Genomic DNA, 24,635 nt, shown 5'->3' with positions numbered 1-24,635 from the left:
AAAGCCTTTATTGGCTGATGTAGCCTTACATGTCTGTATGATGGATATTGTAACGAGGCTGGGATTTATTAGCTGATGGTGAATGATTCTGCCCGTAAATCTGTTCCTCTGGGCCAGTGGCGGCCACATTGCCCCGGACTCTCGCTGTTCCTACGCTTTGGGTACGTGTTCAAGCTAAATGATCCCATATGATGCGGCTTACACATCAATCTGTCAAACACACATCTCCATGACTCTGTAACATGTAACGAAGCCTCCGTAGTCCGTAATAGGAATAGTTTCCATTTTATTTGTACACAGAGCTGAACACTGTAGTGCGAGCAGGAGGTCATCAGAGCGCGGCCGCCCTTTCATGTTCCTCGCCAGCGTCTGCTCCACAGCTGTTCACTCGTGAGAATATGTGGTCCTGAGACGACTGTCCTGATTTCTGCCAGATGTGTGGCAACTCCCGGGATGGATGTGATTTGCTTTTTTTTGTTAACTGATTCAACCTGTTCATTTTTACGATATTCAGTCCCATTAGGATGTGTCGCACTGGACAGACTACACAGTGTACTGTGGGCACATTATTATTGACTGTCAGCACCAGATATTTTTTGTGCTTTTTCCTTTTGTTTTATATGGACATCTTTTAATTCTGGGCTTCAAAAAATCAATCTGAGTAGCTCCTAAAGTCTTCTGTGTTTCCTGTGTTCTTCGCTTAAGCCCCCGTCTCACATAGCGATATCGCTAGCGAGATCGCTGTGGAGTCACGGTTTTGGTGACGCAACAGCGACCTCACCAGCGATGTCGCTATGTGTGACACTTTGCAGCGATCAGGCCCCTGCTGTGAGGTCGCTGATCGCTGCAAAGTGACCTGGACCATTTTTTGGTCGTTGGCCTCCTGCTGGCCGACACACATCGCTGTGTGTGACCAGCGGGACCAACGATCAGGCTGGTATCCATGGTAAACATCGGGTTACTAGGGGCACGCGCGCACTTAGTAACCCGCTGTTTACCATGGATACCACTCTGCTACGGTGCGCGGGAGGTTACCGCTCACCTTAGCAGAGTCGTATCCATGGTAAACAGCGGGTTACTAATTGCGCGTATGCCCCTAGTAACCCGATGTTTATCATGGATACGACTCTGCTAAGGTGAGTGGTAACCTCCCGCGCACGGTAGCGGAGTGGTATCCATGGTAAACAGCGGGTTACTAGGGGCACACGCGCTCTTAGTAACCCGCTGTTTATCATGGGTACCAGCCCGCTCCTGCTTCAGCAGGCTGGTAACCGGGAGCAGGACATCGTGGAACGATTCTTTCCACGATATCGCTGCTCCCCTGATCGCTGGTGAGCCTGCCTGTTTGACAGCTCACCAGCGATGTATTAGCGACGCAGCAACGATCCCTGACAGGTCGTATCGTTGTCGGGATCGCTGCTGCATCACTTAGTGTGACGGGGCCTTTACAGTAGCTGACTACTGGGGAACATAAGTGGTGGCAGCCGCCTCCTGTATACTGGGTATATGCATTTTACTGCTCCACTGCTGAGACCCCTGGTGATAAGCTGTAAACTGAGCAAGAATCTGGCTGCAATTGTCATTTTGCTGCAGTGCCTCTGCAGGTGAAATATAGTATTACACAGTTCTTATTTAGAGAGGATGTGTCCATTGCCATATATATGTATGTGATTTTCTTTTTTTTTTTTTTTATCTTCTGTTCTCCTGCATCTTGCATTGTTTCTTTTTGACCCTGCACTTCTATAATCCTGAGATATGGCCCTCACCTCCCTGTAATAGAAATCTAGTCTTTTAGCAAACTGGGTGAGGTCCTGAAGAAGACGCCCATGCGGAGCTATGAACCACACCCACTTTGCTAAAAAGACAACATTTATATACAGGGAAGATGGGGCCATATCTCTGGTTTGGAAAGGAGCAGGAATAAAAGAGAAATAATGCCAGATTTAGGAAAACATCGGCATTTACAGAAGGTATTTTCATGTTTATGGCAAGGGACACCTCATCTATAAATCAATCAATAGTCCTATAAACGGCAGGTTGAAAGGTGTTTGATGTTTTTTTTGAGTATAAGTGAGTGATCCTTCTTGATTCAAGTTTATTTGATCGTCTCCTTTTACGACTCATACGTTTTCACTGTAGCTCCTTAGGAAAACTTTCTTCCATACAAATGGCATCAAGAAAAGTATTTTATTGAGGTGCAAGATCTCATTTTTTTTTTTTTTTCTTGGCAGATGTTCACAGAGCTACAGCAGATGAGGCAGCAGCTTCCAGACATGGAGTTTGGGAGGCGCATGGCAGTGGAGCGCGAGCTGGAGAAGGTGGATGCCATTAAACTAATGAACATTATTTTTGATGAGACCGGCCACTTTGTGTTATATGGGACAATGCTTGGGATCAAAGTGATTAATGTAGAAACCAATAGGTAAGTTTAATACCTCACTTTTATGTATATTTTATTCCTAAATCACCTCCTGGGCTACTTCTCACCTCCCATGTACAAAAGACTAACAAGAAAAGACTTTCTGGTAATGCACATATAACCAATATATGTATAAGTAACACTTCTCTTCTATCCTCAGGCCAGGTGATAAATGTATGATTAGTGGGGTCCCACTGCTGGGACACACACTGATCTCAAGAATAGGGCTCCTGCCTCACCTGTGTGAATAAAGTGGTAGTGCAATACATAACCACCTCCCCTTTCACTGTCTGTGGGACATACACACTCCTCTCCTTTCAGGCGGGATTTGGCGACCCTTTTTTTACTTTTATCACTTTATATGGATCGCTTAATAAAGGGGTAATTCGGCAAATAAACCTTGACTAGTCCTGGTTGGTGAAAATGCCAACTCCTTGCAGAGTTCAGGTGTGTCCTGTGCTCTGGGGGCATGAGACTGGTTTATCATACCGATGGTCAGTGCTGCGGCTTTGCAGCATTGTGGAAATGTTGCGCTTTTGCTTATCCTTTTACCAATAAGTGCGACCTCTCATTTTCAGTGATGCATTAATACACACTTGTATACACTGAACACATTCGCAGATCCAGTCTGCAGTCAATGGGAGTTATAGGAAGAACCAAGTGAGCTCCAAATACAGGAACACTTGCAAGAGTGGCCACTTCACTATTGACGTCTATAGGGAATCTCCAAGGTCATAGACCCCCGTTCTCTCCATAGGTTCCAGTTGTATTTCCTATAAATATGCCATAAACTTGGATGGGATTACCCCTTTAAGGTACTTTTTGGTTTTCTTGCTACTGTCTGCTCACCATGAACACTATCCAGGAATAATGAGGATTTGTCGGTTCTCATGATGTTATAGTGCATACTTGCAATACGCATAAAATAGAAATTTCTTTATCATCTTGTGTGAGAATTCTGCATTGTGTTTTTCCTCTTTCTCCTCCTGGAAATGTATGTATATTTTTCCAATTTGATCCGCTTTGTCAGTGGAACATATTCCTACACCCTCACTCTATCCGATCAGTGCAGACTGGTGGTAGACTGATCAAGGGAATGGTAACCCTGAGTTTCTGATTTATTTAAAAGGGTTGTCCAGTACTTTTAATAATATGCCAATGTGTTTTAATGATAAATAGAAGCTTCTTTCTAATTACCTCCTGGTGCTGTTTCTGCCTGTGAGTGGCGCTATCACTGGCCGCTCACAGGCATCACGTGACCCCGCGCTGACGTCACGACAAGTGAGGCGTGACTCAGCGCTGGGGTCCCCGTGGTGGCTGCTGGGTTGTGGGCGGGGTTATTCCCCACGTCACACCCAGCATCCACCGCGCGCTTTCCCATTGAATGGGGAGAGGCAGAGCGCGCGGTGGATGCCGGGTGTGACGCGGGGAGGTAACCCACCCCACAACCCAGCAGCCACCGGTGGAACGCGGAAGAGGATGTCAGTGCCTGCTGCAGGGGGTGGTCATGTGCTGCCTGTGAGCGGCCACCAATAGCGCCACTCACAGGCAGAAACAGCACCAGGAGGTAATTAGAAAGAAGCTTCTATTTATCATTAAAACATATTGCCATATTTTTAAAAGTTCTGGACAACCCCTTTAAACATTTCTAGGAGCAATTTCAGAAGGAGTCGAAACACAAGATTTAAGAAAAGATGCTTCAGTGAAGACAAGTATTTACTTAAAACCCTTCAGGAGTGGCGACAGGCCCTCTTTAAAAGGGTTGTCCATTATTAAAAAAAAAAAAAAGACATGGATGCACTTAAAATGAAAAACTGTGGCATGCTCGCCCTCCAGTGCCATCATGTATCCAGCGTAGGCCGTTAACATGGTCTGCCATCTCCTGAAGCAATACCTGCTCTGTTTGGTCACAGAACTGCTGCAGCCTGTGATTAGTTGTAGCGGTCAGGTGATTAGAAGAGAAGCATTTGAAGACTCCCTCTTCTAGTCACTTGACCGCTACAGCCAATCACAGGCTGCAGCTGTCCTATGACTTCCGAACAGAGCATTCATTGCTTCAGGAGCTGGAGCAGACTTCCACATCGGCTTGCGGTGAAGGCGATGGAAGGTGAATATGCCACTATTTTTATTGTAAGTGCATCCATGCCCAAAAAAAATGTTTTTTTCCCCCTCATCGTACAACCCCTTTAACTTTAGAAATGAACCCATGTTTTAGGGAAAACAAACTATACTTAGTATCTGCGTGAGCGAGGTGAGTATCTATTGTGTTATTTTACACGGGGCACCGTTTCATTTAAAAAGGGGTTGTCCATATGTCTATAGCTCAGAAAGCGATGAATCCGACATTTGGGAAACAATCTTATATTGTCCGTGTATATTCTTCTGACAGGTGTGTGCGCATTCTTGGCAAGCAGGAAAACATCCGGGCGATGCAGCTGGCTTTGTTCCAAGGTGTGGCCAAAAAGCACCGCGCTGCTTCCACCGTGGAGATGAAGGCTTCAGATAATCCCGTCCTCTTGAGCGCTCAGCCAGACCCCACCATCGTATGCACATCCTTCAAGAAGAACCGTTTTTACATGGTTGGTATAGTTCGCCCGTGCAAGTAACACAGTAATCTCATTAACGTGACCGCCGTAAGGCCGCCATACACATTACACTAAAGTCAGACGAACTGCCAATATCAGCAGGATTGACAAACAGTCTAATGTGTATGGAGGCCTCCCGACTCCTCACCTACTGATGTGGGGAGAGAGAAGGATCCGGCCTGCTGAATTTCAGCGCTCAATCCTTTAGTTCTTCCTGGAGATAAGCCACTGCCATAGTGTTGGGCAGCAGCCCTCTCTTAGGGCGCAGCCAGACAGTCGACTAAATCGGAGCGAGATCAGAACACACTGCACGGACTGGCCGACGGCTCTCTCGACCCAAGCGTGACCGCTGCATAGAAATACATGAAGCTGTCACACTCGGCCAGTCCATGCACTGCGGTCCGATATCAATCCAATTCATATGCCCTCATAGAGAACACAGGATATGCTCGGTCGAGCCAAATGTTACTGCATATGTGGGAGTAGGGGGAACTAGCTATTGTATCTAATGTGTATTGGGGTCTTCAGTTCAGCCAAGTGTTAAATATAAAATATTCTGTCTCCTATTAATAACACCATTAATTTACAGCTTACAGGGACAGAAATACAGGACATTAAGGAGGTTGTCCAGGCTTATGATATTGATGATTTCTCCTTAGGATGTAAGCAGTGATGTAAGCTCTGCTAAATTTGTAGAGCCCATTGATGAGAATAAGAGCTCTGTTCCTATCTAAGAGAATAAGAGCTGAGCTGCGACTCTTGTATCGTCCTCTACACAGGCTCAATGGATGCTGTTGTAGCCTGGACAACCCACGTAAGCGGATTTCTCACAACAACCCCTTTTATCACCTATACACAGGTTAGGTGATCACTTGTCGATCAGTGAGGATCTGCACCGTTTGGCAGAATGGGGCACTTTATCCACAGGAGAATGGAGTGGCAGTGTGACCCGTGCTCCATTCATTGTCTATGGGGCTTACGAGCGCTGTGCTCAGACTTTCCTGCAGCCCCATAGAGAATGAACGGAGCCGCAGTCAGGCGTCTGACCTGCCACATGATTTTGCAACCGAGATAAAAGTTCTCTGATTCTTCGACCGGTGCGGTTCAGCAAATGATCACCTATCCTGTAGCTAGGTGATAACTTGTTTTCTCTGGCAACCCCTTTAAGTAAGGAAAATGTGGTTGTTAATTCCTATGCAAGTCATGAAGGTGAACTATTCTATCCGGACAAGAAAAGCCGCACCCCGCTCATAGTTTAATCCTCCATTATCATGAATATTGAACCCCGACAGACTCTGCAGATACAGGGAAGACGCCATATAGTGTGGTCTCACACCTCGCTCCCTCTTTGCATAGTGAATCTACATGGCCGAGGATGATTTGAAGCCTCTTTGGCTCTGTCTTAAGCAGTCATCTGTTTCATGACTTTTTTGCCTTTGCTTATTCTCCTCTTCACCAGATCCCACCAGTTAGTGACCATTAGAAGAATTACCTGCAGATGTTGTGTGACTGCAGGCCTATGAAAAATGCAAATGTAGAGGGTTCACGTCACTTGATGAAGATTTTATTTTTCTTAGCAATAGCTCTTTTTAAGTCTAATTGTCTAAATCTGAGAAGAAATATAAATTTATTGCAATTTTTCAAAATCCCTGAAATCTTCAAATTTCAGTTCACCAAGCGTGAGCCAGAAGACACAAAGAGTGCAGACTCTGACAGAGATGTATTCAACGAGAAACCATCTAAAGAAGAAGTAATGGCAGCCACGCAGGCCGAAGGACCGAAACGAGTTTCTGACAGTGCCACTATCCACACCAGTATGGGCGATATTCACGTTAAGCTCTTTCCTGTTGAGTAAGTGTCTCATGCAGATCATCTCCCCCTAGTTTGTCAGGTTATGATACAGACAGCTAAGCTCGTACCTTGTAGTTGTCAGTGTTCCTGCAGCATCACTTCCCTGTTACAACCCTGTCTTTATCTGCCAGGCTTCATTTTCTAATTTTTTTTTTTTTTGTATGTGAGATTTACGGTATACTTAGTATATTGTTGAGTCCTACGGTTGGCATGAATGTTTAGTGCACAAGTCAATTAAGTGCATGACCCTTTTTTTTCACAGATGTCCTAAGACCGTGGAGAACTTCTGTGTGCACAGCCGTAATGGATATTACAACAGTCACGTATTTCACCGGCTCATAAAGGTAAGTACAAGCGGATATCATTGTTGTTCTATGCGATGCAGCCAGTGGGTTTAACAGGATATTCCCAACTCAGTAAGTTAGCTATACAAAGAGTAGGTCATGACTTACTGATTACTGATCCCAAGAACAGGACTCTGAAATGGCCCTTTATATAACAGATGGCCGTGCATGTGCACCATGGCTCCATTCATGGTTTGAGTCTTCCCGAGATCATCAACAATCGCATAGACATTGAATGGACCAGTGGCACCTTTTTGTATAGGCTCAAACGCATTCTAGAGGGGCATTGAAGAGCCCTGTTCTGTGGAACAGTGGGGTCCTCTTGGCCAGACTGCCCAGCAAATTTCTCTTTTAATCAGTGTTTTGGAAGAGTGGTGATTTTAACTCGTTTTGTATCCTATGTTCAAACTGCAACTATTGATATGTAAGCCAAAATTTAACATCACTAGCTGCATACAGTTGTGGCCAAAAAGTTTTGAGATTGGCACAAATTTTGGATTTCACAGTTTGCTGACTCAGTTGTTATAATAGCAATTTGCAATAACTGTAGATTGTAGTGAAGAGTGAGCAGAAGAATTGCAAAAAAATTGCACTCTTTCCTTGCCATGAAAATTAACTTCATCGCAAAAACAACATTTTCACTGCATTTAAGCCCTTCCACAAAATGACCTTGTATCATTTCAGTAATCTTCTCGTTGTCTCAGGAGAAAGTATAAACGAGGACAAGGCCGCTTATATTACTCCCATCATACTGATTGAATTATAGAAACAGACTGATTGCTTTAAAAGGCGGCTTGTGCTTGAAATCCTTGTGCTCTAATGTTACTCCAAGGAAACCAGTCGTCATTGCTTTGCTTCAAAAGGACTTTATATGCGAGGGCATTGCTGCTTGTAAGATTGCCCTTAAATCAACCATTTATTGACTCATCAAGAACTTCAAGGAGAGAGATTCAGTTGCTGTGAAGAAGGCTTCAGGCCACCCAAGAGTGCCCAGAAAGTACCAGGGTTGTTTGCTAAAGAAGATTCAGTCATGGGATCAGTTCAACACCAGTGCATAGCTTGCTCAGAAACGGCAGCAGGCAGGTGTCAGTACGACTGCATGTACATTGAAGAGAAGGCTTTAGGAGGAGGCCTGATGTCAAACAGGGCAGCAAAGGAGCCACCCTATGCCCCTAATGTGATAAGCCCACCTTTTTATAAGCATTTAAATAAAAGTGTTGTAAATAGTAGGAGGGTCTTTTTTAGCTGTTTTTCATGATTTGGGACCTTTGGTTAAATTGATATGAGTTGTCATGGCAAAAGGAATAAAGCCTCCTGAGATCATTCATGTGTGGGGACTTTTCATCCCTGGAGGGGGCTCACATACAATTTTGCCTAAGAATACTGTCATGAATAAAGAATGGGATCTAAACGTCCTCCAAGAGCAACTTCTAACAGTGATTCAGGAGCAATTTGGTGATGAGCAATGCTTTATCCAGCATGATGGATGGAGACTGTCACAAGGGAAAAGTGATAACTAAGCGGCTCAGGGAACATTGAACTTAGGATCCATGGTCAGGAAACTCCCCAGATCTCGGTCTCATTGAGAACCTGTGGTCAATCCTCAAAAAGATAGAAAACTAAGGGCCAACCCTGTAGACATTGAGGCTCTACATAAACCTGATGTATTTGTCAAAAAAAAGTTTAAAAACTAATGAAATGTGTATTATTGTACTTAAGTAACCATAGAAATATCTGACCAAAAGATCTAAAAACACTAAAGCCGCAAACTGTGTGAAAACCAAATTTATGTCAGCCTCAACTTCTGGTCATGTACTGTTGTGGCCCTATTTGGATATACAATATTGTGCAAAAGATTTAGGCAGGTGTTGAAAAAATGCTGCAAAGTAAGAATGTTTTAAAAAGTAGAAGAGCTTAAAGGGAAGCTGTCAACAGGTTTTCCCAATATAAACTACGGCCACACCTTTACTGCTTCTTTTACAGTAGTCTAGAAACCTGCAATAAGCCACCACCACCACTATATAGCCTACAAATACCTTCTATAATCCCCTCATACGGCGCGGTCTGCTCTGATGGGCATCACTCCTCTTTCCCTGCAATGGTTGCTTCATTTGAATGAGTGGTCCTATCCACAAAGTGCCCGTAATCTTACTCCTGCACAGGTGCACCTCGCTACTGTAATACGCTTGCGCTGGCTTTACTTCTGGGATATCGAAGGTTTTTTGTCCTCTCCCGCCACTGGTAGTCAGCGCCAGACCCAAGAGGTGGTTTTTTTTTTTATTTCTTTTTTTTTTTTTTTTTTTTTTTTTTTTTTTTTTTTTTTTTTATTCTAGACAGAGAACGCAAGTAATCAAATGCCCAGACATAGGCGGGAAATTGCTTTTGACTGAGCATAATCCAAAGAAAATGAACATATATTGTATTCTGTGTTTGTAATAACTGTCTTCTCTGTTTTAGGGATTCATGATTCAGACTGGAGACCCCACGGGCACAGGCATGGGTGGAGAAAGTATCTGGGGCGGCGAGTTTGAGGATGAATTCCATTCCACGCTGAGGCATGACCGCCCCTACACGCTCAGCATGGCGAACGCTGGCGCCAATACCAACGGCTCCCAGTTCTTCGTAACCGTAGTCCCAACGGTAAGAATACCTGATACCTACTGACCTGTTATATGTGATTTTACATCCGCTAGAAGAATACTAGAGTCAGTGGCCCATATTGCCCCTGACTATTCTGCAGGTGAACGTTGTGCAAATACCTGCCCTCAGCTTCTACGGGTTCAGGAAACCGCATAAGGATGAATGTGTTGTGCTTACTACACACTACAAACCAGATACTGCTCAGATATGATCCATGTCAGACCGCCGGCTGCAGACCAGTATCTGACAGCAGTTGTCCTGCCACCTTTAACACTGATCAGGAAGACCTCCATCAAACGCAATGAAAAGGACTATAAAAACATTATTTATTACTAACCATTAAAGTACCATAGTGGGAAAAATAAAAATAAACACACTACACTCCCTGACAGAAGTTATGTCGCTTATCCATGTTATGTAAATGAAAGCTTATAACCTGACTTTAAATTCATCCATTGGTTTTATAAATTACTCTTTTGAAAGCTGAAACCCTCCCAAATTTAGTTTAGGTTAAGAAAATAAATTGGCATCAATGCTGAAATATTGATCATTTAATGAACACAGAATGGTCCGATTTTGGCAAGACAAAAGTTTTGTCGCCCACAGAAAGTAATGTGATATTCAAACAAATAATTATCTTAAAATACAAATATATGTTGTATAACATTGGTGAATGGAGTTGTGGTGCTATTAGTCATATTTAATATTTTGTGTGACTTCCATGAGCTTGAAGGACTGCATCCATGCGGTTCGACAATGGTTCATGCAATTTATTAATGAAGTCATCGGGAATAGCGGGGAATGCCGTCTTGCATGCATCCCAGAGTTCATCTAGATTCTTTGGTTTTGTCTTCCAAGCTTCCTCTTTCATCCTACCCCAAACATGCTGAATGATGTTCATGTCTGGTGACTGGGCTGGCCAGTCCTTGAGCACCTTGATCTTTTTTAGCCTGGAGGAACTTTGTTGTAGATGGATGTATGAGATGGAGCACCATCCTGCTGCAGAATTTGACCCCTTTTATGATTTGGAATGTAAGAGGTAGCTAATACTTCTTGATATTTTAGGCTATTGATATTGCCTTCCACTTTGCAAATGTTTCGCACACCCCCATACTGAATGTAACCCCAGACCATGATCTTTCCACCACCAAATTTAACTGTTTTCTGGGTGTATTTTGGATCCATACGGGCTCCATTAGGTCTCCTGCAGTATTTGTGGCGGCTGTGGTGTAATTCTACTGAAGATTCATCAGAGAAATCCACCTTCTGCCACTTTTCGAGCGTCCATCTGTTCAGTAGGCTGTGGGACTTTGCAAATGCCACACGGTTTTTTATTTGCCTTTTGTTTAGTGCTGGCTTCTGGGCACTGATTCGACCATGGAGGCCATTTCAAGACCGAATCCTACAAACTGTTCTAGTTGACACAGGGACGAGGTGACCAGGCCTGTTGGAGCTCTGCTGCAGTGGAAGAGGGGCTTGCTTTGGATATTCTAACCAACAAACGTTCCTCCTGAGAAGTTGTCTTGCGGGGTCTGCCGGACCTGGGCTTGTCAAACACATCTCCAGTCTCTTCAAATCTTTTTTTAATTCTTTGTATACTTGACGCTGAGACACATTAAAGGTGCCAGCCACCTCTGCAGTGGATCTGGTCTTCAGCCTCTTGATAATCAAGGCTTTGGTCGCAGGGTGGATTTTTGGCATGTTGTCAGAGTTCAAGTTGCAGTTCAAGTGAAGGTCTGGGGTGCTGGGTTTCTTTTTATACACACCCAATAATTAACCAATCATTTACTGAGCACTGGTGAGGATGTAAACTAGGATTGGGTGCATTATATGACCAGGCGACAACTTTTGCCAAAATCTGACCATTCTGTGTTCATTAAATGATCAATATTTCAGCATTGATGCCAATTTATTTTCTTTACCTAAACCAAATTTGTGAGGGTTTCAGCTTTCAAAAGAGTAATTTATAAAACCAATGGATGAATTTAACATCAGGTTATGAGCTGTTATTTACATAACATGGATAAGCGACATAACTTCTGTCAGGGAGTGTAGAGCCTTAAATTGTGATTAACAGCCTTAGTGCTCGAAACGTGTAGTCCTGACTCATTCTTTTATTTGTCCCCTCCTTCAGAGTCGTAAGTTTTTTTTTTTTTTTGTTTTTGTTTTTTTTTTTCTTTTTACTGCCTACATTTTGCAGTGCAAGTTTTAGTTTTGAGTAACATCATTTACCGTTAAAAAAAATTGAATTGCGATGAAAAGATGAAGGGGGAAAAAAAAAAACAATTCCGTCATTGTTTTTACGGCATTAATTTTGTGGTACAAATGACCTGGCATCATGATTCTCAAAGTCAGTTATAGCGATGTCAAATACGTTTTTTTTGTGGTTGGAAAATAAAAAATTTTTTGGGTCTCTCTCCATTTTGTAAAACCCTTTTATTTTTTTGACTCCCTATCGGAAATTTTATTCTGCAATCGTTTAATTACTTTTTTATTATACTGAAATACCAAAGTATTGCAGTATATCACTAAAATCACAGTCTATGGTCTCCTATACAACTAAGCTCAAGGTTGGGCATCACAGGAGAACCAACATGGTAGCCATGTGGGGGTCTCCAGCAGGCCCACAGCTGCTATAGAAAGCCATTGGCACCCCGCAATCGCAGGGTTGAGGAGCGGCAGTGGCTATAGGTACAAGGAACGCTTCTCCCCCCTGAACTGCACTCTTTAAATCCCATTGTCCAAGATTGACATTGGCATTTAAGTGGTTAAGGAGCACCAAATCGTTGCCCTGTTATTTAAGGAAACAGTTGGCAGCTGCAGATTGTTGGTTTTACTAATTCACATTGGAAAAAATGCTGATAAGTGTCCCTAATGGCCCTCGAAAAACCACTCTTTTAGTAAGGGCATGTGCACACGTTAAGAATTTGCTGCAGAAATTTCTGTATCTCTTGGCAAGAAAAAATGCAGCGTAAAGTAAGTGTGTTTTTGCCACGTATTTGTTGTGTTTTTGTTGCATTCTGAATGGGTAAAATCTGCAGCAAAAACCCTGAAAAAATTTTCATGCTGCAGATTTAAATCTGCTGCAAATCTGCACGTAAAACAGATGAGCAACATGTGCATGAAACGTGAGGAATCTCGCTCTGCCGGGATTAGGAAATCCTTTCAGGTTTTGTGACAAAAACGTAACTTGTGCATAGACCCTTTAAGTCAGATCTTAACTTTGGGGTTGTGCAATCCTGCCATACATGCAGAGTGGGATCCCACAACTCTCCACATCATAAATAAACTGCTACGTCCTCTATTGCACGGTTACCGTATACAAACCACTGTAATGGATGTAGCAGAGCTGGTTTAGCTCAAGGTGCAAGATCTCGCCATACCGTGTAAGATCTTGCACTTTTACTGCCAGAGGGGCCACGTATTGTCAAATCCTGCTGTGATACCTTAACCCGGAAGTTCGGATCTGACTTTTGCTGGAAAGTCACGTCCTTTAGGTGGGAATTAGTTACATGTTCCAGAATTTTTTTTTTTTTTTTTTTTTTAACAATGGCACAGGTTCTGTAGTGCATTGTCATTAATAGGTTAATGAGACCCATGAGGACCCTGGCCGATGGTCCAGTGGCACAGAGAACTTATAACCCTTCAGACTACAAAACCATTTCTGGTACTTGTTCACATGAGATAGTGAGGTCACTGGACACTGTGTCAGGATTACGTTACTCTCCTTCCATTAATGCCTCCCAGTAGGTCTGTTCCCATTAACCGTTCTCGTCTTCCCAGAAACATCGTTCACATATGTATGTAATTCTTCACCGCATGTCGTCGGCAAATTGTGTGCAAGCATCAGCGGCCGTCTGGTCGTCATTAATGGCTGTAATACTTCTCTGCCTCTTTTCAGTGTTGTAGCTCAGACAGGACATTACGTAGGAGCATGTCCCCGTCACACATGGGTGTCAGGACGCGCGTTCTCTTGTGTAACACTCTGTTCTCTTCCAGCCTTGGCTAGACAACAAACACACAGTATTTGGGCGGGTAACCAAAGGAATGGAAGTCGTCCAGAGGATCTCCAACACGAAGGTTAACCCTAAGACGGACAAGCCCTACGAAGACATCAGCATCATCAGCATTACTGTTAAATAATATTGTGCGATGTATTCGTGTTTTCTACCATCTGTACAAACATTTCTGTAATGTGCTTTTTATTAAAAAAAAATATCAATAAATATAAATGTGATTTGATTTTGGAAGAAAATGCCAAAATTTACTCAATGACAACTAGTAATGGAAAAGGGATTTTTCCACAACACGGTGGTAGTGTCCTAGATTAGAGAAGGTCCACTACCCCTTTTTGGATTGACAGGACTCTCCATTGAGCTAGCCCGAGAAGCTGAGGGGACCTCCCAGATGGACAGGTCTTTCTCTTCTAGGCTCCTTTTAAATTATCGGAGGGGAGATTCATCAAGCAGTTTAAATCACTATAATTATTTTACGATGTCCACCATGAGGGCATCAGCGAGACTGGTGCAAGCCCAAGCTCAATAAAGCCGTCCAACACAGATAAAATACAATCTTACAGCCTCTACGATCTTCAGAGCAGAAACCATGTCATCCGGAATCCTCCATCTCCATCACACTTTTGGTGTCAGGAACATCATTGGATGCGTACACCATCAGTGCCGCTGAAATCAGTAGTTCCACACGCGATCATCGCCAACTGGACGTAGGGATGCACTGCTTGATATTTTTATTCCACTTTTTTAATTATCAATAAGTAAAATTTATAGACCTCAAATGCTGCACATCAACTTCTACCTGACCCTGGGTTTCGCCTATCGACTCTTTCCTAGGGCAAACGTGATTATTTACATCAGCACCGTCAAATTGTGAAGTGGGTGGAAAAGAATGGCCTACCGCGGCCTAAAAGATTCACTCTAAGGGCTCATTCCCACAAAAGATTTTCTCGGACAAATGCTATCCATGGTTTTGACGGATAGCATGTCCGATATTTATTTATTTTTTTTATCCCCCCACCCTAAAACTGTGAGTGTCGGATCAAAGTCAGCAAGTCTATGGTTCTGGGAAAAACATGGGACTGCACTCGGATGACATGCAAGTGCGTCTGATTTTCACAGAATGGAGAAAGCTTTAATGTTTTCTCTCACCACGTGCAAAAAAAACAAAAACTGATGCCACTCTGGTCAGAATTATCGTACCTTTTTTCTAGGATGGAGAGAAAACTGTCGTGTGCACCTACCCTAATATGCACCATATTCATGATGCGCCTCTTAAAGGGGATTCTAATATACTGATCTGATTGACGGTGGTCTGACATACCCACCTCCTGATCGGCTGGCAATGGCGGCATTTAAAACATGTATGGATCCAAACATCGCGGCTCCTTACATAGTTTAGTGTCTGCTGCGTCTGATCCTCTACTCAAATTAATCTGCTACTGACAATGATTATCGGCTCGCATGAAAGATTCAATCAGCTGACGAACAAGTGTTTTGCTCATGCGGCGGTGCTATGATGTTTAAACTTTGTAACGTAGCTTATTGGAAATTTGTGTCTTTCTCCACTCATGAGCAATTATTACATCATGTAAAAATGTATTGACCGGTTCTCTTTAAAGTGTATGGAGAAGGGAGCAGCTGAGTGAAAGATAGGAGCACAAGAATAAACCCTGCTGCTGTTATTTCATCTCTCAGCTGGATTCACAGCTACACTACTAAGTTCAGCTGTATGCTGTCCTCCATGCTGCTTCTGAACATGTTACAAAGACAGGAGAGCAGGAATTCCTCGTCTTCGTGTATAGGGAACATCATAGCAGCTGGTCTCCACCCTCTAGCTCAGAGACGACTCAAAATTAAAGAGAGCCTACATATGGGAAAATTGGTGAAATTGCAGGACACAAGTCTTATAGTGGCCAGCGATAACGTTATCTCTCGTGCACACATGACTATTGTTTCTGATTAGTCACCAGAAACAATGAGTATGCTTTATGCAGGCATTGTTGTGTGAATCAATTTCTTGAGAGCCGTTTCATAAAAAAATGTTTGAGCCATTTAGCTTGTGCAGCCTTTATCACAATACATAGCGGACGGAAGCTGCCAGTGAGTCTGATGGCAGGAACCTGCTACCTTTATCTAGCTTCAAAGATGATTTATGACCAAATTAAAGATATTTTTTTTATTTGATCTTATATCAATTAAGAGGAAGAGATATAAAGGTTACAAACCCTGTCGGAACAAGCTCACTGGCATGGTTTTTTTCTACGTACCAACATTTGGAATTTCTGTTTCAAGTTTATTATTTTTAGGAAATAATGTAGATCATGTCTAAGTGACTTACAGAGTCTGCTACATCTGCAAATTTGACTATTTGGATTTTTGGTGTCATGGTGCTGTTCCAGGCCAGTAGTGATTGTGAGCTTTATAACCTCTTGTTGGTAGGATGAAACAAGCTAATTACCCTTCACTCCCTGGCCATTTTCAGTTTTTGTTTTTTCCTCCTTTTCTTCCAAAAGCCATAACTTTTTTTATTTTTTCGTCAATATGGCTGTATGAGGGCTTATTTTTTGCAGGATGAGTTGTATTTTTGAATTGCACCATTGATTTTACCACACAGTGTACGGGAAAATGAGAAAAAAATTCCAAGTCCAAAAAAAAAAAAAGTGCAATTCCACAAATTTTTTTTTTTATTATTATTTATTTACCATGTTTACTATATGGTAAAACTGACCTGGCAATATGATTTTCCAGGTCATTATAAGTACGCATATACAAACATGTATAGTGTTTGTTATTTAAGTGGTGAAAAAAAAAAGTTGGAAATTTGTTTTTGTGTGAATATTTTTTGCGTTTGTCACTATTTTTTGGGAGACGCAGTGTTTTTATTTTTTGGCATATGGGGCTGTGTGATGGCTTATTTTTTTCGAGCTGAGCTGACATTTTTACTAATACCATTTTCGGGTAGATACATTGTTTTCATAGTTTCTTATTGCATTTTATTGCGGCCAAAAAAATGTAATTCTGGCGTTGCATTTTTTAAAACTTTTAAGCTTAAGCACATTTAATACATGTGAGGAATGCCTGTTTTTCCAGCATTCCTCACATGTATTAAATCTAACAGTTGCAAATCATGTTCACGGAATGACGAAAACTTAGAGTATTCATAGCGTGCTCGGGCTTTGTTTGGCTGAGTATACTCGGCGAAAGGGTTAACAAAACATACTCTCTCATCACTATTCAGCACTGCTATGAATAGTAGGAATCACAATCTCCTATGAACGCTGGCCACGAGCCGGCGTTCACAGGAGTATCGTAATGACTAGCGTGGGGGTCATCGGCAGACGTCCAATGGGAGCATGGACGTTTGCCCCTGTTGGCGCTGTTAAAGGCACATGATTGCTGATGAGATGGCAGTTGGTGCTCTTTAAATTCTATGGAGGAGCCAGAGGCAGACAGATGTTCTGCTTAAACAACAGTTACAGTTCTCCATAGAACTTTGAGCACTAACTGTCATCTCCTATCTCGGTAATGGGAAAGTCTGTATTTACTGAATACAGATTTTATAGATGAGTTGAGAATGAACGATCCGTCCCATAGGAGAAAGAAGCGGATTCCTTGGATGAGATATTACAAGGTTTCCTATTTTCATGTGTGCTATCGATTTATAAAAAAAAATAATAATTTTTATTCGTTAATGATGTTGGCAGAACTTGATAGTTTTCAGTACATAGCATTTAGGCAAATGACAATATGACATTGCCTGCTCTGTGCTTCCCATGCATGGTCTTCCCACCTCCATCACAAGGTTATTACTGTGCCCGGTTGAGACCAGTGTTTTCACCTCCATTACTATCATGTAGTGTCCCAATATCAGCTAATAAAAACTAAGCTTGAAGAAATTCAAAGTCCACACCACACAAGGCTGAGACAATCAGTTTATTTCAAGTTGTAGTGAGAAACGTTAGACATCACGAGGTTAAGTGTTTTAGGCCGAAATATAAGAAAATAAAACAAGAATTTGTGTCTAACCAGACAACACGCAGTCCCAAACTTTGAAAAACCCCACAAGTACCAGCACGGCATGGCTTCACGAACATGCAACCTTATAGGAAGGCATTCACACTGTACAAGAGCAAACGTGACCCCTAGTCAAGTGCTTCACCAAGGCGATAAAGTCCACCCACACCAAAAATATACACTACTACAAAAAGTTACACTGTAACTTCATTATGACCGTGTGTGACTGGTGCTACCGCCCCCCTCTCGGGTTGTGTCTGCGCCCAATACTAGGGGAGCTGATATGCTAAAGGGAAGTCATATAAAGTAGAGATAGCAGGCTCCAGAGTTCACAGGTGGGTCACAGTTGTATATACATTGTATTTTTTTTTTTTTATCCGAGTTACAGGCTGTATATGTTTCAGAATTCGTTTACCTCCAGTGCTGAACTCTCTCAGCATTTCTTGCCTTGTCATGTATTTACAAAGTTACTTAACTTTTCTAATATAATTCTATCCACATATAAACTGAAAAATTATATACAGAGGGGAACACCCTTTAAACTCCAGTCATTCCTGTGGAGAATACAGGACTTTTTTTTAGGATGTAGAAGCTGTCAAAACAGGCTGATCGCCCATATGCCATCTCATGCTCACCCAGTTGAGCTTGATCTTGGTGATCACTGGTCAAATGCTTAAAATGCTCAATGCTTTACGTATGTGACCATTATAAGCCACCATGAGATCATGATTCACATACTGTTCCAACATTGATTGAATGCCATGCACACGGTACAGCACACCTGTGTATACCCAATGCATGTACGACTAAAGCAGTTCTATATAGAGGATATATAATCTTCAGAAATTCTTTTTTTCCTTTATAAGTCACACACCCATAACCGATGATGTAATATATACCATGCACAGAACTGTAGACTGGCAGGTGAAAAACTCCAACATGGCTACTCTTTGCATACGGTAATACAGCAAAAGCTACTCTTCACTACAATGTGTGCGTATATAAATTTTATATATATATATATATATATATATATATATATATTTTCACACCTCATCATTGATATTGCAACACAAGAAAAGAAAAGTCATAGAATTATGGAAATCACAGAATGGAACCCAGTGCAGGAATCCCCGCACTTACACACCTTGGCTGCTATCAATGGGGTTATTAATGGTTGTCTAAGGGATGTTCTGAGATGGCAGGGCCGGCTCCCATCAACATTGGACTATTGCTGGCAACCAATAGGAGCCAGTATGTGCGCACAACATCAGTTATGTCACTTCAATGCTGCTGTCACGAGATTGACCAGAACTGCGCTCTGGCTGCGGATGTTGAGAGACATTTAATATAGCTGGTATGTGATGAACTTCCTGAGCCCCCTCCACACGGGGCACCCCTAGCGCAGGACCTATAGTTACGTCCGTATGCGCCAATGGATTAAAAACCTCATTAATAGCAGCCGAGGCCTGTAAGTGCGGGGATTTCTGCGTGTGGTGCTCATACACGATACTAAACAAATCGAGACATTTTGGTACATTTCATTTCCATTTTGTTCATCATTTGCATACCAGTCTATCCATCCTGTGATTTCCATAATTCCAAGACTATGTTGAGTAAATATATATAATTTTTTTTTCTTTTGCTGGGAAAACCCATGAGACTGCAGATTTATTTTTTTTCCTGTGCAAAAAGACAGCTGCTCTGCCCTTAAAATAACATAAATTAACAAAAGGCTACACTCGCTTTGCCAATTCCTGGCACTCTTCTGGTAAAGCTGTGCTTGTTTCTCGGATTTCAGCACTGACATCTCAATGCTGGGTATTTGCAGCATAATAGTTTTTTTTTATTTTTTACACTTTTAGCTGCAAAATCTGTAACAATTATATTTGATTAGTTTTAAGTCAGCGGGAAAAGGTGCAACCAAAACTTTCTTCTTCATGTAAAGAGAATGGATACATAAAACCAGAATTATTGCAAAAAGTGGATTTTATATCAATGTCGTCCACTTGACTGTTACTATAAGGCCGGGTTCAGACAATCGTATTTTACAGTCCTTATACGAACCGACCGCGGGTTTCCCGACCTGAATTTACAGCCTCATAGGCAAAGGTGAGGGCGTAAGATCAGGTCGGGAGACCCCATGGTCAGTCTGTCTGAACCTTGCCCAATGCTACAGATTTTCTGGGCACAAATCCGCACAATCAGTTACACTTCTGCGCCATGCGGCCATACGCCAACACATGGGTAATAATTTAGCCTGATATGTCAAAAAATATAGTGCGTATTCTGGCCATGCGCATTATGCTATATTATGTGACTGGTGAATGCAGGTTATACCTCACGTATCATTGGGAAAGGCTGTAGTGTTGTGCAAAGTTTCCCCATTGCCCACTAACAGCAGAGACCACAGAATGGCCCCCGCCAGGTTCCCCATAGTAATACCAACCCAACCATTCCTTGCCAAAATACTATATAGTCTGCATCCTAATGAACATTGAGTTATTGTCCACTAAAACACTATAAGAACCAGCAGGCACTGAAGCAAACTAAAAAATAATAATTAAAAAAACAATAACTAGACCCATCACCAGCGCAAAATAAAAACTCCGTCAAGAACAAGGCCGATAAAGGGGCCACTATATCCGCCGCCATAGGCTCTAATGATAAATTCCCGCTAAACAAGACAAACTGCAATTATGGAAGTGCAGAAGTCATCAATTACATCACTAATCACAGTTACTGAGTAAAGCGCCCCAGGCATGGAATAGTTAAATATTAAATTAATTCACGTCAATGAGTCGCCTACTCATGGTCAAGGCAGCCATACTGGGAACCAACACGTTACTGGGATCACCAGATCATGGCGTTCACTTTTGTAATGTAACAGGTCCTGGATGATCAGCGGTCAGAATATCAGTGTGGTCCCGTGGATAGGTGACATGATGAGGCTGGAGGGGCTCCGATGACATAGGTGACCACCGCTCATCAGATCCATTAATACTGTGAGTGCAGTGTAAACATTGGACCAATGAGAAATCTTCACAGTCACAACTGGTCGGAGCACAATGTGTGCTAAAGTCAGGAGAAGGACCGAGAAAAAGATTATTTCTACCGCTACTACAGTGATACATTATCCCGCTGCCTGTTCTTTCACAGCATAGGTTAAAGGGGTTAACTGGTTTTAGGAATCACAGCATGCAGTCAGTGTTGAATAATCTGAATAAGTAAAAAAAAATCTGTACTGATTAATGTTTTATTACACAGAGCCCCCATCGTTGTGATATAAAGCGCCATCCCTTCTTCAGGACTGAATGATAAAATAAGGTCTTCTATTAATCACCACTAGGGGGAGCATGTGGGCTTACTGAATACTGGTAATGCATTGAAATCAGTAGAGAGAGAGCTCCCCCTAGTGGTGGCTTCAGACAGTGGTAATGTTATCACTCAACTCTGGCTATGCATAATTGTACAACAGGGCCAATATCAAAGGATATTAAGAGATTAGAACAGAATATTGGACCTGAAAACAATGTGGTAATTAAAAACCAACATTAATGGGGTTGTCTGATCATCATAAATGGTTAAAATGGCAAAGAGCTAGTAAGAAAAAGCAACTCTGCAATTTATCTTTTCTCAAGAATGGAGGGATTTTTACTTCTATTGTTTACTGCTGTCAGAAGTGGCCTAGGCAAGGAGTGCAGCACTTACAAACTCTTTGCTATACTGCTTGTAAGTGCTGCACTGAAGCTGCCCAGATCATTGGATGCGACCAGCTAAGTGCCCGTGTGTTCCTCCAATGCAGCAGATGCAAAGTTGACTCTGCCTGTAGCATTGGGCGGCCAGCATTACACTATTGGCCCACACTGTCAGTTATCGGGAGCACGTACCTTCCCCCCACAGTAACAGGCGCTCCAGGTTCAAGTCTGAGACAACCCCTTTAAGAGTTTTGTATAATGAAAAAAAATGCAATTTTGTAAATTTGTCTTTCAATCACTCAGCCATTCTCAACCTGTTTTCTGTCAGTGAATGGAAACAACCTTGTCACATCTAAAGGCGAAAATACTTTACAGAACTAATTCTGCACAGGTGAATGTTTGTTAGGGCAGGTTCACACAACACAACAAAAAAATAGGTCAGATTTTCATTCTGAAAAGTGGGACAATTTTGTTCTCACTTGTCATGCGAATGAAATCCCATTTTTTGCAGCAGCTGTTAACCATTTAGTTTCCTAAATTACAGGATTGAAATGTATTAATAAAAATCAGATGCTATACTGTGTCATCCGAGATTTTTATTTTTTTCTTACACCACCCATAGACTTGAACGGGGGAGCCGCATCTGATTTTTGGAGGAAAATTGTACATGCTGAGATTACTTCATATGTAGATTCAGTCAGTGAAAAAAAACTGGTGTCATTAAATAACATTGGTAAAAAGTGCGATCCGTTTTTTTTTGTAACAGACAGCACTCGGACTGAAAATACAGTGGTGTGCACGAGGCCTTACAATGCATCAGTGCAGGCATCATTCTCTCTTACCTACACAAAGACATTGTACAGAATTCAGGACAGCGCTGCTGATGTACGTAGCTTGCCCAAACTGATACAGTGTAGCAAACTCTCAGCTGTCTGTAGGTCTGTAAAGATAAGTGTAAAATGTTGGGACAAAAATAGCGCTATTTATTAATAAAATGATGACACAGCGACAGAAACTCAAGGAGCCCAATAAGGGGATATCCGGCACCAATACTGTGATGTGATGGGTCCAGTGCTGACATTATGCTCTTTTTTTTCCTGTTCCAAAAAGAAGTCAAGAAATGCACATGTGAACCTAGCCTAAGCTTTATAATCTCAGGAACTAAAATGTTCTCATTCACTGACAGCAAGCAGAAGTATTGAAAATCACAAGGAAATTAAACACAAAGATATAGAATTGTCTTCACTATACATGGAATAAGTATTTTATCATCTAAGACCAGACGACCCTTTAGCCGCTAACATATGTAATCTGTCCTTGTATATAAGTAATCCTTTACATCACGGCCAATAAATGCCGCCTGCAGCATTCCTACCATGACCTACGAGGCACGACCTCCCCCGTCATTCTGCATTATATGTAGACGGAGGCCGAGCACGGAGCCTCTTAAGACTTAGTAGCATGTAATGATGGTTACTCAGAGACTTTCACATTGCTTGAAATACACGGACACATAAGAAGCCCATAAGACGCGAGCCGTAACCTACGCTGGAGCAGCACGACATTCTGGAAGAAGTTACTGAAATTACGGATAATATTCATCAGATTGAGAACCACTTGCTCATCGCCGCTCACATCTAAGCCACATCCAGGACGCCCGCAGCTACCAGCTGCCGGGATAACCAATCCAGGCCGTCGTATAGGCCCATGCCGCTCCTGGCATCGCAGCCCTGGATGTACCAGCTGCGGCCACAGCACAGTTTGTGGAGGCTCAGGAGCTCGGTCATTTCTTCCACTGATAGGGCCCCTGCCACGTCCTGCAAGGAAACACAAAAAGGACATATCTAAAGTATACTGAAAAGGAGAAATTATTGTATGCAAACCTCACCGAGTGCATTTATATAATAACCTCTGCATTGATACAACGCCCTATGCCACTGGCAGAATGCCCATAAACACTGGACCCGTTCTAGCCGGGATTCTGGTATAGGACAGATTACATATAACGTGCTGATCAATACAACGTCTGTGACAAGATGGGGCAGGAGGCTCATAAACAGTCCCTTTATTATGACTTTCCTTGCAGACCATTCCTGGTAATTCTGATGATAAATTATAGAACTCCAATAATTCAGAGGATATTCTGGATTACTGGACATACAGGTGCATCTCACTAAATTAGAATATCATCAAAAAGTTAATTTATTTCAGTTCTTCAATACAAAAAGTGAAATTCATATATTATATAGCATCATTACAAACAGAGTGATCTATTTCAAGTGTTTATTTCTGTTAATGTTGATGATTATGGCTTACAGCCAATGAAAACACAAAAGTCATTATCTCAGTAAATTAGAATACTTTATAAACAACAGCCTGAAAAATGCTTTCAAAATCTGAAATGTTGTCCTACTGAAATGTATGTTCAGTAAATGCACTCAATACTTTGTCGGGCTCCTTTTGCATCAATTACTGCATCAATGCGGCAATGTGGCATGGAGGGATCAGCCTGCGGCACTGCTGAGGTGTTATGGAAGCCCAGGTTGCTTTGATAGCAGCCTTCAGCTCGCCTGCATTGTTGGGTCTGGTGTCTCATCTTCCTCTTGACAATACCCCATAGATTCTCTATGGGGTTAAGGTCAGTCGAGTTTGCTGTCAATCAAGCACAGTGATACTGTTGTGTGTAAACCAGGTATTGGTACTTTTGGCAGTGTGGACAGGTGCCAAGTCCTGCTGGAGAATGAAATTTCCATCTCCAAAAAGCTTGTCGGCAGAGGGAAGCATGAAGTGCTCTAAAATTTCCTGGTAGACGGGCTGCGCTGACTTTGGTCTTGATAAAACACAGTGGACCTACACCAGCAGATGACATGGCTCCCCAAACCATCACTGAGTGTGGAAACTTCACACTAGACCTCAAGCAGCTTTTCCTCCAGACTCTGAGACCTTGATTTCCAAATGAAAATTGGACCTCTGGGACCTTGTGGAGTGTGTCAATGACTGCCTTCTGGACATCTGTCAAGTCAGCAGTCTTCCCCATGACTGTGGAGCCTACTGAAACAAACGAAGGG

General features: G+C 42.3%; 2 protein-coding genes across 3 annotated transcripts in view; one reads left to right on the top strand and one right to left on the bottom strand.

Annotated features, from left to right (window-relative positions):
* The window catches only part of PPWD1 (peptidylprolyl isomerase domain and WD repeat containing 1), a 28,586-nt gene extending 14,589 nt beyond the window's left edge, over positions 1 to 13,997 (top strand). Inside the window, exons 6-11 of the mRNA XM_073680238.1 lie at positions 2,232 to 2,422; positions 4,809 to 4,998; positions 6,674 to 6,855; positions 7,118 to 7,199; positions 9,657 to 9,839; positions 13,839 to 13,997. Coding sequence (XP_073536339.1) covers positions 2,232 to 2,422; positions 4,809 to 4,998; positions 6,674 to 6,855; positions 7,118 to 7,199; positions 9,657 to 9,839; positions 13,839 to 13,982 — 972 coding nt within the window. The 3' untranslated portion in view covers positions 13,983 to 13,997. The remainder of the gene's footprint in view (positions 1 to 2,231; positions 2,423 to 4,808; positions 4,999 to 6,673; positions 6,856 to 7,117; positions 7,200 to 9,656; positions 9,840 to 13,838) is intronic.
* A 7,973-nt stretch (positions 13,998 to 21,970) lies between these two features.
* Positions 21,971 to 24,635, bottom strand: part of TRIM23 (tripartite motif containing 23) — a 40,076-nt gene continuing 37,411 nt past the window's right edge. Inside the window, exon 11 of one of the 2 annotated variants that reach the window (XM_073680235.1) lies at positions 21,971 to 23,384. In XM_073680235.1, coding sequence (XP_073536336.1) covers positions 23,205 to 23,384 — 180 coding nt within the window. In that variant the 3' untranslated portion in view covers positions 21,971 to 23,204. Of the gene's footprint in view, positions 23,385 to 24,482; positions 24,619 to 24,635 lie in introns of those variants that run through there. The other variant, XM_073680236.1, reaches the window with a different exon arrangement.

Source organism: Phyllobates terribilis, unplaced genomic scaffold (genome assembly GCF_046119375.1).
Source record: "Phyllobates terribilis strain yellow unplaced genomic scaffold, ASM4611937v1 Scaffold_1__5_contigs__length_1240528914, whole genome shotgun sequence".
NCBI classification, from domain to species: Eukaryota; Metazoa; Chordata; class Amphibia; order Anura; family Dendrobatidae; genus Phyllobates; species Phyllobates terribilis.
The sequence above is the reverse complement of the archived record's forward strand: the minus strand, read 5'-3'. Positions and strand labels throughout refer to the sequence as shown.